General features: G+C 50.1%; 1 protein-coding gene across 1 annotated transcript in view; it reads right to left on the bottom strand.

Moving 5' to 3' along the window:
* Positions 1-3,521: 3,521 nt before the first annotated feature.
* Positions 3,522-16,500, bottom strand: part of LOC309580125 (heparan sulfate glucosamine 3-O-sulfotransferase 3A1-like) — a gene marked incomplete at both ends in the record, with an annotated part of 29,289 nt that continues 16,310 nt past the window's right edge. The window contains one exon of the mRNA XM_082293902.1: positions 3,522-4,140. Within this exon, the coding sequence (XP_082150028.1) occupies positions 3,522-4,140 (619 nt within the window). The remainder of the gene's footprint in view (positions 4,141-16,500) is intronic.

Here is a 16,500-nt window from a genome sequence, read left to right as displayed (position 1 = left end):
GGTGTGCAGCAAGGTAGTCAAACCCTTGGAAATGAGGGGGACTAAAACACTGAAATATTTAGGGGAAAGTTTTCCAAAGTGGCTGAGCTTGATGTGCAGGGAAGAGTTTTTAAAGGCACATATGATGGGCTCGTGTACGCATCAAGGCTCTGCTGATTTAATGGCAGGGATTTGGTGGCAGTTGCTGATACTCAGCTGTAGGAAATGCTTGGTATTGCTGTAGCTTGTCCAATATGGGGAGAGCAATCTGTAGCCCTATAAAGCTGCTTTATAGCGGTCCAAGTGTGACTCTGTGGGAGAAAGTAGCAATATAACTACATTGATTTTTTAAAACATCATACTTGTAAGTGATATTTATACTTGTCTGCTGGTTTTGGCTGGGGTAGAGTTCATTTTGTTCATAGCACTGTGGTTTGGATTTGTGCTGGGAACAGTATTGATAACCCAGGGATATTTTCATTATGGCTGAGCAGTTCCTACAAAGCACCAAGGCTTTTTCTGCTCCTCCTGAGGAGGCTGGGGATGCACAAGGAGCTGGGAGGGGACACAGCCAGGACAGCTGACCCCAACTGATGCAAGGGATTTTCCAGACCATATGGCATCATGCTCAGCATATAAAAGTGGGGATAGAAGGAAGGAGGAAATTTTTGGAGTGATGGTGTTTGTCTTCTCAAGTCACCATTCCAAATGTGAGGGAGCTCTGCTGTCCTGGGGATGGCTGAGCACCTGCCTGCCCGTGGGAAGTCGGGAATTGATTTCTTGGTTTGCTTTGCTTGTGTGTGTAGCTCTTGCTTTACCTACTAAACTGTCTTTATCTCACCCCACAGGTGTCCTTAGATTTACTCTTCCAATTCTCTCCTCTATCCCACCTGGGGAGTGAGTGAGTGGAGCTGAGATCCCAGCTGGGCTTAAACCACAATATCTTGTCAAAGGTATCCCAACCTTAATTCTCTTTGAAATACCAAAGAAATGGCACACTTAAATCTTCTTTTCAGCTGCAAAGAGCTCAGACTTTGTGCCTTGCTGGTGCTGGCACTGTTTGGTTATGCCTGTGAGTGAATGATGCCTTGTCCTCGCTAGCACCTTGGCTTTTGCATTTGAATGGAAGAGCACAGCATGGGAGGGAGTCCATCTCCCATTCCTGCCCCAAAAAGCCTTGCTTTTAGAATATTTTTCCCAATAATTACCCTCCATCCTTTTGGCTACACCTCATGCCCATTCTGGCCAACATGGGCAGGTTGCTCCCCTCACCTCCAGTGATGCACTGGGGAGACCATCACCCAGAGCCCAACATTCTCCCAGCTTCTGATTTGAACTGCAGATGCTGGGAGGGACCATGACCTCATGGAACCAAAGCAGACACTGGGAGGGACCATCTCTGATGTTCTTGTGTCATGTCTGGCATGAACACTGAGTGGCTGAAAGGAGGCAGGTAAGAGAAGGGACTGTTGGGGGTCTGTGCCGTGCCTCATCTGCCTTTCTGCCGCAAGGTGTCTGCAGAGAGCAATTAGGTAAAGTGTTTATGTAGGTGTGGCATGGGACATTGCCAAAAAAGGCCTTAAAATGGGACATAAATGGGGGGAAGGGGTGAAAACATCAGTGGAGGTCGTGAACGTGGCACTGAGATGTGCCACACCAGGACGGAGTGCTGAACGCAGTCTGGCTTTGGTGCCACCAACCCATCACCACCTCTCTACCAGCTGGGGCATGGAAACCTGGGCTCAGGCAGAGCTTTGCAATGACAGCTGTGGGAGAAGTTCCTGGGACCTCACAGGTTGAATGAAGTTATTTTCATTCCCTTGGGAGCAGGCCTTCCATGCAAAACCCTGTGGGTTTGTGCCTGCAGGGGAGAGGAAGGATCCAGGACTCAGCAACTTTGGGACCAGAAGGAGGCATGTAGGGTTGAGTGGGAAGGTGGCTCAGGGCAGCCAGGAGAAGATGTGGCTCAACACGTGCAGTGGAACTCAGCGCCATGAGGCTGAGTGGGGCACCAAACCCTTTTCCTAACCTGCCAAGGTGGAAATGCCTCTCCCTCTCAGGTGAAATTGTAACGTCTGACACAATTCTCTTCGGACTCTTTGAAATCTCTGCTCTGCTGGGATTTGATTAAGATCTTGGCTGGTATGCAGGCAGCCAGGCTTCTTCCACACCACATTCCTGGGGGATCCCCACTTAGCTGGTTTTATCCCCTCAGGTACTCTTCAAAGTTGCACTCAGGAGAGCGAGCACTGTCACATTGTTTATGCCACACCAAGGAATAATTGGGCACTCCATAGCTCAGAAATGCTGGAGATCGAGAGGCAGCAGATAAATGAGCCCATGGTAACAAAAAGACTCTGCTTCACGAACAGATTTGTGTCACTGAAACACTTCCACCAGCTAAAAAAACGTGGTAAAGGAGATCCGTGTTGCCTGACAGTTTTTAAAGCCCTTCACAACCTTCCTGCTTCCCCCTCAGTTCTCCTTTAGGAAAGAACTACTATTTTCTCATTCCTCTATCTGGACATGATTATTGTTCACTTTTTCCCAACCAACCCTTCCTCCCAACTTAAACCATTCATCATTATGGCTTAAATCATGTCCACTGGACACCGAGAAGTTTCCTGCATATGCCTGGTGGGATGGTGGGTCCCCCAACACCTTCAAGGTGTGCCATGAGCATCATCTTAGTGTGGACCTTTCTTCCCATCCCCCAGATCCCTGCAGATGGGCCCCCCTCAGAACAACCCCCTTAGAAAACCATTTTGCTGTCAGAGGAGCAAAAGGGATGCAATAGGGAACTGGTTTAGAGCCAGCTCCTGTGAATGAGGCCTTTTGACTACCTGGCAATTTTCATTAGAGAGTCCAAAGAATCATTTTGTGTTCTTTCACTTTTGGCTACCAGAATTATTTTGTCTCAAAACAAAACAAAGGATTATTGGGTTTGGCTTCCTTAAGGGGAAAAGTAAGTTTGGTTGATGAAAAGAGCTTGATTTAAGGGGGGGTAAAAGTAAAACAAAAAATTGGATAAGTGAAAGAAAAATTCACCAAATGTTTCAAGCTATAAAAAAATCCCCTAAGGTAACGTTTGGAAAGCCAAATTAGGTATTAAGCTACCTTTGTTTTATTGTCAAAAGTGGTGAGGTCTGGCCAAAATGGCACTTGCAAGCCAAAACCTGGCTGAACTTTCAGGAAGACCCTGAGCTACCCCAAGCACCCCTGTCACTTCTAAACACTTTGCACCTGTGTTTTTTCACAGAGGCAGTGCTAAACCTTGGGCCCGTTGAGGGAAGCTGGTCATGTCAATAGGACCAGGCTGCAGCTCACAGCCTCCTTCTCTGGATGGACACAGCACCTCTTCTCTGAGAGAAGAAAGGAAACAAAGCAGTGTAAAGAAGAAAAAGAAAAAAATAAATCAGAGCAAATCATGTTTCAGCACAGCTATTATTTTTTTTTTCCTGTATTTTCCCCCTCTCTACTGATATGTAAAAAAAATATATATTATATTATATTTTCCTTTTCTTAAATTATTTCTTTCAGCGTCAGTCCCAGCCGAAGTCCTGCCCTGTCATCTGGTAGAACTTCATGTTGAAGGGTCGGTAGAAGTCCCGCAGCCTCTGCACCACCTCCTGGTCGATGTCAGGGTGGGTCCTGCCTTTCGTCTTCCCCAGGCAGTGGGGTTTGCTGCTGCCTTCCGCCTTCTTCAGGCACGGGAACCCCTTGGTTTTGTTGAAGTAGAAGTGTTTGTCAGTGATGATCCTCTTGAGGCCCAGAAAGTCCTGGACCCTGCCCAGCTCCCCCGCGGGGTCGCTGATCATCCTCTCCCCGCTGACAAAGAGGATCTGCCCGATGGGGAAGTAGAGGAGCCAGTTCTCCAGGTGCTTGGCATAGATGCCAATCTGGATGGCGCTCCACGAGGTGTCGATCAGGCCCGTAGTCCTGTTTTTGAAGGTCAGGCTCTCAAAGGTGGGGATGTCGGGCTTCTTGGAGAGCGTCTGGGTGTAGTCCGAGATGGCTCTGGTCACAGGGTCCCGCACCACCACGATGAGCTTTGTGCCCTTGGACATGGAGGAGATGCGGGCTGGGGCCTCCTTGGTGACAAAGTAGCTGGGGGTCTTCTCCATGGTGATCTGCCCCTCCAGCGTCCTGGGCATCAGGTCCCTGACAGAGGGGGAACGAGGGACATGTTAGTGCCAAAAGCCCCTGGGCAGGGTTGGGGAGCTGGATGTGGGCAGTGCCCTGGGGATGTCCTGGGAATCAAGGGCAGGATGGTCCTGAGCCTCTGGCCCAGCCCTTCCCTCCTTGCATTTCTTGTCATAATGCTCTGATTCTGCAACCACCTGAACTCATCCTTGATTTCCCACCTCCTTCCACTGCCTATTTACCTGGAATTAGACCCGAATTCATTTTGCCTGTTCAAGGCCTGCCCTCTCAATGGGATCCACCTCCCTTCCTGCAATGGTAGGAACACAGCACATCTCAACCATCCTAATGCCCTATCCCTTTAAATTCCTCCCTGCCCGCATTGGGGTTTCCTGCACAGAGGCTTAAATTCCCTGGAATAACAGTGAATTCCTGGAGCAACAACACTCCCTTCCTGTAGGACAGAGGAAATTTCAAGGGCCAGGATGCAAGGCTTTGTTTTTTGGTATTTCCAAGGAGGCAGCAAGTTGATGCCACAGAAAAATGTGCAACATCAGTCCCCCGACCTCAGCAATTTCCTTTTTTCACCCCAAGACATCCCACACAGTGGCTGTTTCAGGAAGCTCTCCTAGATCGAAGTGGGAAGGGGCTTGGGTGTGATTTGCTAAAGGTCCCATCCTCCCCAGGGGGAATGGGAGATGGATGGGGGGTGGCTGCAGCACTGCTGAGGTTCCCCACCACACCACCAGCAGTTCTCATGGCAACTGCAGCCCCCCACACCCTGACCCCTTGGCTTTGACCCCGTGTGTGAGATGAACTGCAACCGTCTTGCAGAAGGAACATCTGGTTTGCAAACCTGTGCAATATGCCAGCAAAATCGAACTCATCTGTCAAAAAAGCAACAACGAAAAGCCAACAACAGCTAAAAGCAGCAATAATAATCCAACCCCAGGCTGTTATGTTACAAACGAGAGAGCGAGGAATGGCCTTTCCTAAAGCAATTCCCTTTGCAGCCACGTTACATAGAGGCTGAGCAAAGACGTGGTCCAAGAGAAGCCAGATCTTTGCTGAGGGTTTCTGTCTGGGGGAAACACCAAGAATTTGGGATATTCAGGCTGGAGAACAAGCAAGCTGGGGAGTATGAAGGAACTCTCCTGCATCCTGAAGGACGTGAAGACAAAGGGAATCACCGCTGACAATAAGAGTGGCGTTTGCTGAGCAGACACATCATTCCACAGTGCAATTCGACACCACCTGACGCCGCGAAGGCCAAAAGTGCTGAGGTACTGGTCCAACCAGTGAGATATGCACGAAGAAATGGTGGGGAAGGAAAAACCCCTGGGTAGGTGTTAGAGCACCCAAGGACCCTCCCTGCGTTCATGGCTCGGGATGAGCTGTCAATGGATGTGATTACAAACATTTTAAAGCAAACTGCAAATGGAAAATCCGCCCTCTGTTAGTTTTTCCCTGCTCAGCAGGTTTGCTGCAGCTTCATTTTCCTCCTGAGCAATGTCCAGGGTCTGGCTCGGATTTGGAGAACTCCAGCCTGCAGCAGTGGTGGGAAAGGAAGTCTGTGGTGGTGGCAAGTGCTGTTTTTAAGGAAGTGCCACTGAAGGGGTCACTGCAGGGAAAACTTTGAGCAAAGAAATGCTGCTCTTTCTGAAAGAGCTCGACAGCTCTGCAATCAGCTGTGGGACCTTGGATCCCCTGGGAAAGTCTTTCTGGTAAGGAAGGGCCAAATCTGCGCCCAGAAATGCAACACAGGGTCACAGGGACCCTCTAGACACGGTAGAGTAGCAGGGTAGAGAGGGAAAATGAATGGTCTGGGGAGGCTTATTTCATCTCTGACTTCTCCACAGAAACAGTGCCAGAATTTCTGTCTCCAGGAAGGAGCCAGACACCGTGGTGACAGGCATGTGACAGAGCTGGCAGTCCTGGGGGAAACACGGAGCCTTCTCCATCATGAAGCTATCAAACAAGGAGGACAGAGAAACTGAGGCACAGCCAGCATTGTGGCTTGGTGCAACCTCACACCCCCACAGGGGTGAGTGTTGTTTCCTGGGCTGCTGCTGTCACCAGCAACTTGTCTTGTTCTTCCCCCACCATCTCTCTTTTTCTTCCATATTATTTTAAGTAGTGACTCTGCAACAGGAATTTATAAAAAACCCAAAACTCGCTCTGACAAGCACTCCCCTTCCCCCACCTCCAGCCCACACTCCCAGAAGTACCATTACAGCATGTTCAGGAGATGATTGAAAAGAAAGATGCTCTAGCAAGAGTGATAACTTGATGTAACCAGGAGCGTGTGTGTATATATAAATTCAAAAATGCTGCCTAAAGAGATTAATTCCTCCCTCCCATGAGGCCAGCTAAGCCCAGGGGCAGCAGCTCTACCAAGGCTCTGTATTTGCTTTGATGAGCTGTGAGTGTACATTGGAGTGAGCTGAGCCTCCTGCCCTGCCTTCCTTTAGATCTCAGGTGAAATCAATACAACGAAACATGCATTTCAGGAAACTGAGAAAAATGTTAAAAAAAACCTTCAAGAAAAGCTGTGAGATTGAGGAAGCTGAAAGGAGAGGGGCAAAAGATCAGAGAGGTCTGCAAGGAAAAAAGAAAATCACTCACTGTGTTGCTGGATGTAGTCAAACCCAACTGGCATTAATAGCAAAAGGACACCCTTGCCACTGATTTTAACAAGGATGGATTAAGCTGAGCTTGGAGCAAAATACGAGGCAGGAGCAGTCCTAGGAGAGGACAAGGAGCCCTGGGTCCCTCCTATCCTTACCCATCCTGCTGTAGAGGCATTCTGTCTGCATAAAGATAATACTCAGGGAAACCTCGGTGTTATTGGAGGGATCTATGACACAACTGTCATCTCTCAGAGGACACTGCACCCTCACAAAACAGCTGCAGTCAAGTCAGGGCCTTGGAACTTCCTTTGTCTCCGCTCTTCAAACCCCACAGAAGCACTGCAAACCATGCAGGATGAGCTTACCACCTGCTGAAATACCCATGGTTCTTTCCCTTGGCTGTGGTCAAAAAGGGGTCCTGCAGGACTGCCTCATTTCCACAAGCAGGGAATGATCCCTGGAATATTTGCTTCCATGGGATGTGCTGAGGTGGCTGTCCTGTCACCGTGGCACGGTCCCTGTGCCCAGTGCAGTGAGGTCCCTCCCAGTACACAGGTTTTTATCATCTCCAGTAGTCAAGAGGAGCTGAAGTATGAAGGAAGTAAATTTAGATCAGATATTAAGGAGAAATTCTTTACTATGGGAGTGATGAGATCCTGCCACAGGTTGCCCGGGGAAGTCTTCAAAGCCAGGATGGACAGGGCTTAGAGCAACCTGGGCTAGTGGAAGGTGTCCCATGGCAGGGAGTTGGACTGAGATGAGCTCTAGTGTCCCTTCCAAGCCAAACCATTCTGGGATTCTGTGAGCACAGTGCACTGAGCTGCGCTGGGATAGAAAGGACAGTTCTCACAGCACATGGGACACTTCTAGGAACTCACAACAGCACCCCAAAAATCAGACCTGCTGGCTGGCAGCCAGCCAGCCCCAGGAGTGGGGACATACAGAGCCCAGTGTGCCAGAGCCCAGGCTGCGGGGACGGTCACTGCAGGGTACAGCCCTGGTCACAGCCATCGCTGCTGGGGACCAACACGGCACACCATTAATATGCCACCTTCCCGAGCACATATTCCTGCCCCCAGGAATCCGCTCCCTCGGTGGCTGCTCAGCGAGCGGCCTCGGGAGCTGCCAGGCTCCTCCTCACGGTGCACGCCGGCGTTTGTTTGAGCAAGGCTCAGTATTTATGTATCTCATCACGTCTGCAGCCAGCAGCAGCTGTTTCCACGCTGTATCTGTCAAGCAGCATCTCAGCAAAGCTGCCTTCCTGTCCCTCCCTCCGCTCCTTCCAGTTAAGCTCCCTCTGAAGTTTAGGTCTGACCAACAGCCTGACACGGGTGCAAACCTCCACCTCAACTGCAGCCCTCTGGCCACATCCGAACGCCCAGCACTGACCACGGCCAGCGGTGCCACCCCAAATCCAGCCCACGCAGTAGGACAGGGGTGACAGTGGGACAGGGCAGGCAGCCATGCCCATCCAGCACCCGTGTGCCCACCACATGGACATCCTGGCACAGGTGTCCACCCAAGGGCTGTGCCAGGGGTCCTCAGCAGACCCTCCCAGCTGCACACCAAGTGCCAAGGGCACCTCCACTCCCTTCACCACTGGGTTTAACCACCTCAGCGGTTGAAATAAATGCACTCCAGGAATCTCACTGCCTCCAAAATGGACTGGGACACCGAGCTCCCAGTGCAAGCACTGAGGGAGGTAACAGCTGGTACCACCCTGTCCCGAGGTCACAGCCAGGAAACCTTGACCCTTCCTGAGGAGCTGGGAAACCCACCTAAGGAATGCCGTGGAGAATGCAGCTTGCACGGGGGTGTTGCTGATAACTCCAGAGGTGAAGATTCCTCCTGGACCTCAGGCTGTGACCATGGTCAGGAGGAGCCACAACAACCCCGGGCCAAGGGCAGGGCAGCCAAGCCGGCAGCAAGCAGCGGTGTCCCCAAGATAAGGGGTTCACTCACCCCCAGGAGACCCCACAGAGCATGCACAGGGTGACTTCGTGTCAGCTCCCCCTCAGGTCAGCTCCCCTGGCTGCGGAGTGAGGGGAGCATCTGCACGCGAGGAGGGGGCTCTGCTCACCAGCCCCGTGCCCCTGCTGGGCATCCCGTGCTCAGCTCCTGCCTCACTGCCCTCCCGGGGATGGAGGTTGCGTGGCTCACAGCTAATTACAGCACGCAAACCCTCTGTCTAATTGCTCTGATTAATTATTGACGGGCCGAGCTGCTGCTTTGAGGGCAGCAGGTAGTGGGGAGCCCTGTGCTCAGGCAGGTGCCCAGGGGCCTCCTGGTTCCTTGTGCTGAGAAGTGATCCCGATGTCCCAGCATCCCGTGACCAGGCTGGGAGAGGAAAGCGTGCCAAGAGGTTCCCAAAAACCCACGGTGCTGGAAAGCACATCTGGAGACCTCCAGTGCCTAAGTGCTATTGACAAGCAGAAACTCCCTGATGTCATTAGCTGTGCAAGCCATTGATTTTCTCTGCTGGAACAAGAAACTCATCAGAGCTGAGGCAATCACAGGTGGCAGCACCACCTCCTCTGGGCTGACCAGCTGGGGTTTGGAAAAGGGGCGTTTTGTAGTTGTTTTCTTTCCAATGGCTAACTGCTGATAAATCCCAGCCCTCTGCCTACCAGGAACAGATGAAGAGCCCCAGGGCTCTTGGTCACAGCCCCTTCAACATGTGTCCATCCTTAGTATGGGCATGGAGACACCACCAGGCATCTTCTAAAGGATCTTTCTCTACCAGGGCTGGGGTTGTGGCTGGGTTCATCAGTCATCTCTGCAGTGCTTCCCCTGGGGCTGGCCATGAGCTCTTGAACCCTTTAAGCTCCTCTCACAGCACTCCCAGCAGCTCCAGTGAGTGGGGCAGAGCAAACTCTGCCTGTCCCCATCAGACCTGGACCCAACACTCGCCACCTCTGGTCTCTCCAGCACCATGTACCTCTCCCAGTGACAGCTGAACCCCAGCAGCAGGCAGAGCTCCACACATAAGGCATGAGCCATCTGCCAAATTCTTGCAGCACCAGCTGATTCTCACAAGGGAGAAAATCAAGCTCACAGTGATTTCATCGTATTTCCAATGTAGTTCCCAAATGAAAAGTGATTCTTTATTTCCCAGCCAGATTTGCTTGGGTAAATTCAGGCTTCTGGTGGTTGGCTCTGTTGACTTTTTGGTGCTGCTTTATTGTAACTGTGGTGCCTCTTAATGAAAGTAGACACTCCTGCTCTCTTCTACAGATGCCACTGTCACTGAGGGACGAGAGGCTGACATGACTCAGCATCTGCAGCCCAGAAACCATCTGTGTCCTGGGCTACATCACCAGCACGTGAGCAGCAGGTCCGGGGAGCCTGCTCTGCTCAGTGCAACCCCACCCACAGAGCTGCCTCCAGCTCTCAGGTCCTCAACAGCAGAAGGACGTGGAGGTGCTGGAGGAGCGAGTGCAGAGGAGGCCACGAGATGCTCTAAGAGCTGGAGCCCCTCTGCTCTGGAGCCAGGCTGGGAGAGCTGGGGGTGCTCACCTGGAGAGGAGAAGGCCCCAGGGAGAGCTCAGAGCCCCTTGCAGGGCCTAAAGGGGCTCCAGCAGAGCTGGAGAGGGACTGAGGACAAGGGATGGAGGAACAGGACACAGGGAATGGCTTCAAACGGCCAGAGGGCAGGGCTGGATGGGATATTGGGAAGGAATTCTTCCCTGTGAGTGTGGGGAGGCCCTGGCACAGGGTGCTCAGAGAAGCTGTGCCTGCCCCTGGATCCCTGGAAGTGTCCAGGGCCAGGTTGGACAGGGCTTGGGATAGTGGAAGGTGACCCATGGCAAGGGTTTAGAACAGGATGATCTTTAGTGCTCCTAAACCATCCTGTGGCTCTGATTCTGTCATCACTCTACAACCTGCTGACTCCCCTCTGTGTCATCCTCTGCCAAAGGAGGATTTTCCAGCTGAGGCAATGGACAGGATCCTTTCACACCCTTGCAGCCTGCCCTTCTCCCTTGCAAGTGCAAGTCAAGAGCTCCCTTTTGCCATCCCACCACACACGAGGGTCAGTCACTGCTGGAAGAGGACAGCAGAGGACATGGCTGGACATGAATCCCAGGAACCCAGCACTCACCTAAAGCAGAGTTTTGCTGGGAAGTCCTTGCCTGTTTGTCCCTTGCATGTCTGCACCATGGAGTGGGAGCTCACAGCCTCTTTCCATCACACAGAAGGATGCCAGGAGTCACAGCCTTGACAAGGATCAGCACAGCCTTCAGCCTGGACCTCACCTTCCTCAGTTACCTCTTAAACCATCCAGTTTCAGCACCTGCATTGCAATTTGTGTTTGTTTTAAAGATGTGCTGGTGTGGGCTGGGGTTTATGCCCAGCTAGTATGTGATTAGAGCAGGAGATGGCACATGTTCTAAAGTTTAAAGAGTAAAAACTGTGGGATGAGAAAAAAATGGGTACAAATGGCCCAGCACCTGATACAAATAAATCTCAATCTCATTCTTCCTCCCTAAGGGCACCCCTGAAGTCTTACATGGGTACAACCTCCCAGACAACCTCCCAGGTGCTGCTGCTGGTCTTGGGAGGGACCAGGACTGTCCCTTCCCCCACCTGGACCCAGGGGAACCTTCTTGATGGGCTCAGCCAGGACAGAAGGGTCTACAACTGGGGGAATATGGAAAAACCTCCACCCCCAAACCAAAAACCATCTCATGTCTCTCTCACTCAAGGATCTCCAAGACCACACATTCCAGCCCTGACTAAGCAAATCATCTTAAGGAGGAAGGTTAAAGAACTGTTTGTTATTGGAAGTGTTTTCCTCTTCAGGATTCGGTTTTTGATAAATTAACTCCAGCTTCATTACTTCATGATATATTTCCCTTGACATTTAATTATACTTACCCCAAACACATTAAGCCAATCAGTCTGAACAGCTTCTTATTAATATGCAAATTTCTCCTTTGAAAAGCCATGAATCTGTGAAAAATCTCTACAGGCATCAATTAGGCCCTTTTGGGAAGTTGGGAAGTTCCCTGAGAAACACCCTCCTGGCCCAAGGCAGGCAGAATCCAGCCCCACAGACCCTTCCTGGTGCCTGGTTTGGGAATGGGAGAAGAGGATGCTAAAGCACCTTCTCAGGTCTGGAGCCATGAGGATGAGAGGCTGAATCCTGCAAACCAACACGGCGCTGGCAGCTTATCCCCATCCCAGCCCCTTTCCATGGGAGCCACTGTTTGTCCTCTGTGCAAGTCTTGGGGTGACTTGATGTTGTATTCCCCAGCACTGCACTATGCCCAGAAGTTAGTATATGTACCTTCCTATGCTTTTAAACTGAGCCTGAGCAGAGAGAGAAAAAAAAACCCCTCAAGGACACAGACAGAGATAACACACTCTCGTTCTCTGCTTTTTTTTTTTTGGCTTCTGCGTTCTGCTGCTGGGGGAGAGGAGCGGAGAAGCACCCTGCTTGCTTGTTCAGCCAGCTTTCAGGTTTTCTTCCCCTCCACAGAACTGAACTTCGTTTTTTTCCCGGAATTTCAGACTTTTCCCTTTCTCTGCTGGATTGTTTTCAACATCAGAACACACGTTGGGACTGTTCTCCACCGAGGGCCCCGGCCCCTGGAGGAGGGGGCCCACCCCATCCCAGCTCAAAGGAGGAGGACCAAAGGGAGGACTCTAACATTTTCCCAGGTTTTTTCTCCACAGCGAGAGATTGTATTATTTAGCATTATTATCCTTTTCCTCTGTGTTCGTTAAATAAACAGTTTTTATCTCTTTCACTTTCCTTCGAGGAAAAAGGTTTTTTTCCCGAACCTGGCGGGGGAAGGGTGGTTTGTAACCTGCCCTCTCTCAGAGGATATATTTCTAAATTTGGCCAAACTGGCACAGTCATCCTTCTCTGGGACCACAAACAGGAGGCTCACGTGGGAGCTGCAGAATATTCCCTGAAATCTCAGCTTTTAGCAAAACAAACAGGAATCTGGTTCTCCTGGTGCCGTGGGCAAACGGGACATGATTTGCATTAGGCAAATAAATGGAACTACACAATTAACCATCTGCCCTGGAACAGCTTTAAGTTTTGCTTTAAAGCAGCACTTCCAGCCCCCCTCCACTCTCACATCCAGCTGAAGGCTGCAGGATTTTCTGCTGGGAAACCGATTGGGAATTAATTCATTGAATCACTCCTATAATTGGAGAGAAACATCAGTGGAGGTACCACAGCCCTGGTGGCCTTTGGCCTCCTGGATGTGCTTCCTGCGGATTACACCAATGGACAAACCACAAAACCGCTTCAAAACCTTCCAGAGTCTCCAGTTCCCACCAAAAGCCTTTAGTCACCAAACCAAGATGATTTCCTGGGAGCTGCTGAGTGCCACATCTTTGCCTCGAGAAAAAGCTACCCATTCCATCTTATTTCAAGAGAAGCTGCAGGTTTTCTTAAAAAACCTTCTGATTCAGTGTAATTTTTTTTTTTTATTCCCTACAGTTAGACATCGAGATCAGAAATACATTGCAATCAGTGTGCTACATAAATAGTCCAATTTTGGAAAACAGCTCTCATGAGCAATAAAGAAACCCAATTTACTGTGCACTATAATAAAAATATCTCTTTTACCATATAAATCAAACCAAAGTGAACAGATAAAAAAAAAATAAACTCAACCCCCCCGGTTTCTGCCCACAGGCACAGGCAGACGGCCCTGGGGAAGGGCTCCCCTGCCCTGTATAAATATATACAAGAGCAAATCTGTTAAAAATTGCAGCCACCACTTTGTTTTCTAAAGGTCCCAGTTTATCCTTTGTCAGAAGAAGGAGGGCTGGGGAGAGGTCGGCCAGAAACACAATCCTTTCCTGTATAAACACTATAGTCTGTGCTGGCTCTAAGTGCATCGTATGGTCTATATTTTATATGTGTATATAGAGAGAGAGAGAAAAAGAGATTTTTCAAGCCAGTCAGAGACATAAAGTGATCTTATATCATCTAAAACCAACAATCATACTTGGACTTCTGGCAGTTTTCCTTGCAGTTGTCCCTGCCACCCCCCCTGCCCCTTCCTCCCATCCACGGGAGCACGCTGCTGTCTGCCCCCATTATTTTTCACAAAGGCATATAAATCACTGTGGAAACTCTTATTATCTTATTTTCCCTCTGCTTCTCTCTTGTCTGTTTTGAGAAAAATTAATGCATTTGTCTCTGGAAAAATGTGCAGTCTCTATAATTCAGTTTTAAAACAAGCACAACTAGCAAATGGATAGACCTCCGTTAGGAGACTCATTTTTCATGCGAGTAATTGAACCCTTCCCTTCGATTTTTCCTTTGGGTGTTAAAGACAACTGATGCCTTCCTGGAATTTGCTTACGTCTCAGAAAGGTGGGAAGAAAAGACAGACAGAAAAAGCAGAAGAGAGGAATAAAGATGGGAAAGAGGGAAAGAAAAAGATCAAAAGGAAAAAGGAGAGGAAAAAGGAGAGGAGAGAAGAGGAGAGGAGAGGAGAGGAGAGGAGAGGAGAGGAGAGGAGAGGAGAGGAGAGGAGAGGAGAGGAGAGGAGAGGAGAGGAGAGGAGAGGAGAGGAGAGGAGAGGAGAGGAGAGGAGAGGAGAGGAGAGGAGAGGAGAGGAGAGGAGAGGAGAGGAGAGGAGAGGAGAGGAGAGGAGAGGAGAGGAGAGGAGAGGAGAGGAGAGAAGAGAAGAGAAGAGAAGAGAAGAGAAGAGAAGAGAAGAGAAGAGAAGAGAAGAGAAGAGAAGAGAAGAGAAGAGAAGAGAAGAGAAGAGAAGAGAAGAGAAGAGAAGAGAAGAGAAGAGAAGAGAAGAGAAGAGAAGAGAAGAGAAGAGAAGAGAGAAGAGAAGAGAAGAGAAGAGAAGAGGAGAAGAGAGAAGAGAGAAGTCCAAAGCACATCTCAAAGCCTTGGCTGTCTCTGTAGAGGGACCTTGGGGAGCCCCCAGGCAAACATCCCAGATAGGATTTTTCCAAAAGCTGGTGGAGCTTTGATTTGCACAGCTTCTCACCACCTAGGCTGCTGAGGAGAGCCACCCCCATCACAGGGACAGCTCAGTGTCCTGCAAACCCATGGACCACCAGCCCTGTTGTGTCCTGCCAGCACCTCTAACTCAGGGGTGGCCTGGGGACACACACCCTGTGTGGCTGATGCCAGCAGGTTCATCCCAATGCCTCTTTCTGACCCAAAACTCAGGGAATCTCCACTGCTTCCCTCCCACTGCCAACCGCACATCTGCCCCCACCAGTAAATAAAAGGGAACCCAAACCATCAGTTCTCTGGACAAAATCGCCCAGAAGACAAACCACAAAAATCCCTGCCATAAATCATCCCCCTCCCTGGTGCTGGGGGATGCCTCTGTCCACATCCTGATCCCTTATCAGCTCTGGAGCTCGATTCACCACTCAGGCAGAAGAAGTCAGGAATAATTCCAGAAAGGCCACAATCAAGTGAGGGCTCAGGCCAGCAAAGTCTATTGTTCCTTTGTCTCTCACTGTATTATCTCTGTCCCCTGGGAGCCACGCTACTGCCTGCAATATATAATGCAATTTGCTCATTTTCCATGCCTGCCTCGTTCTTCCTAGGTGCAAGTACAGCCACGCACACTCACTGCAGTGCATGTGCTCCTCCCACAGAAGAAGAGAAGGATGGGAGAGGAGTTAGGATGGGAACTGGTGCTGGAGAGAGGGGTGGTGGTTGAGAAGCTGCAGGCAATGTAAAGGGGAATAAAATACTGTCTGGAAATTGGAAGGACACAGAAAAACCACTAAACGGAGGTGATCCGTGAAAAAACAGTGCTCCTTCATTCCCCTTCCCTCTGAAGAAATGCCGCCAAATCTCAGAGACTGAAAATCAGGACCTAGTGAGTGCAGGGACTAAACTGGCTAAATTAAAGCAGCTGAAGCTGGAGGTAGGGAAATAATATTGGAAACAGGCAGTGGGTGCAGCAGGCTGGGACCCACCGGGCTGTACAGCCACACCTGCGGAGTTCTGGACACCCTTGTGTCTCTGGAGATTATGAACTGGCTGCCGGGGTTTGGGGAGCAAAGAGATGGATTTTCTCCCTTCTCTGCAGAGGTAAAAGGATCTGTCCTCCAAGACATTGCTGTGGAGTCCTAGACAGTTCAGCAGAGATTATTATAAAGCTCTGGAAATTCCTGTGACATGCCCTGTACTGCTGGAGGTGGTGTGTGTAGGTCTGTGTGTGTGTCTGTGCGTGCAGAGAGTTTTATGGAAGAGCCAGACACCTCAAAGGACCTCGCTGCTGAGAACAGAGGTTGTTCCTCCCATTATGCTGAGAAGTGACTTCTTTATGTATCACTACACATCTCCTCCTGCTGCGTGGCCAAAAAACCCTCTGTCTGTGTTACGAAAAAGGGAGCCTGACCTCAGGCTATGATCTAAAATATATAGAGTCATACAACTTTACTCTTGCAGTGATTCTTCATCCTTCCTGTGCCAATTCTTTGTCCTTTTGCTAAATGAAACTTTAATGGCTGGGAAAGGGCTCCGTACTTTCATTCCTGGAGCAAAGCAGTCAAGTGAAAAGAGGGCAAAAGTCTCCAGGAAATAGAAAGCTTAAGAAGATCCTTCCTGGCCTAATTTGCAAGTTCTGACAAGGGCCAGTGCTGAGGAAGCTTCACAGAGATGGATGCTGGTCTCTCCAGCCCCACAGTCAAGGCAGGGAGTTTAGCCCCTACTCACAAGATAATGCAGCAGCAGCTCTTCCCTGTGCTCAGCACTTCCACCTTCTCCCAGGGAATGCATCACTGTCTAATCCAG

Source organism: Coloeus monedula (genome assembly GCF_965178545.1).
Source record: "Coloeus monedula genome assembly, chromosome: 19".
Taxonomy (NCBI): domain Eukaryota; kingdom Metazoa; phylum Chordata; class Aves; order Passeriformes; family Corvidae; genus Coloeus; species Coloeus monedula.
This window is presented reverse-complemented; position numbering and strand designations above follow the sequence as displayed.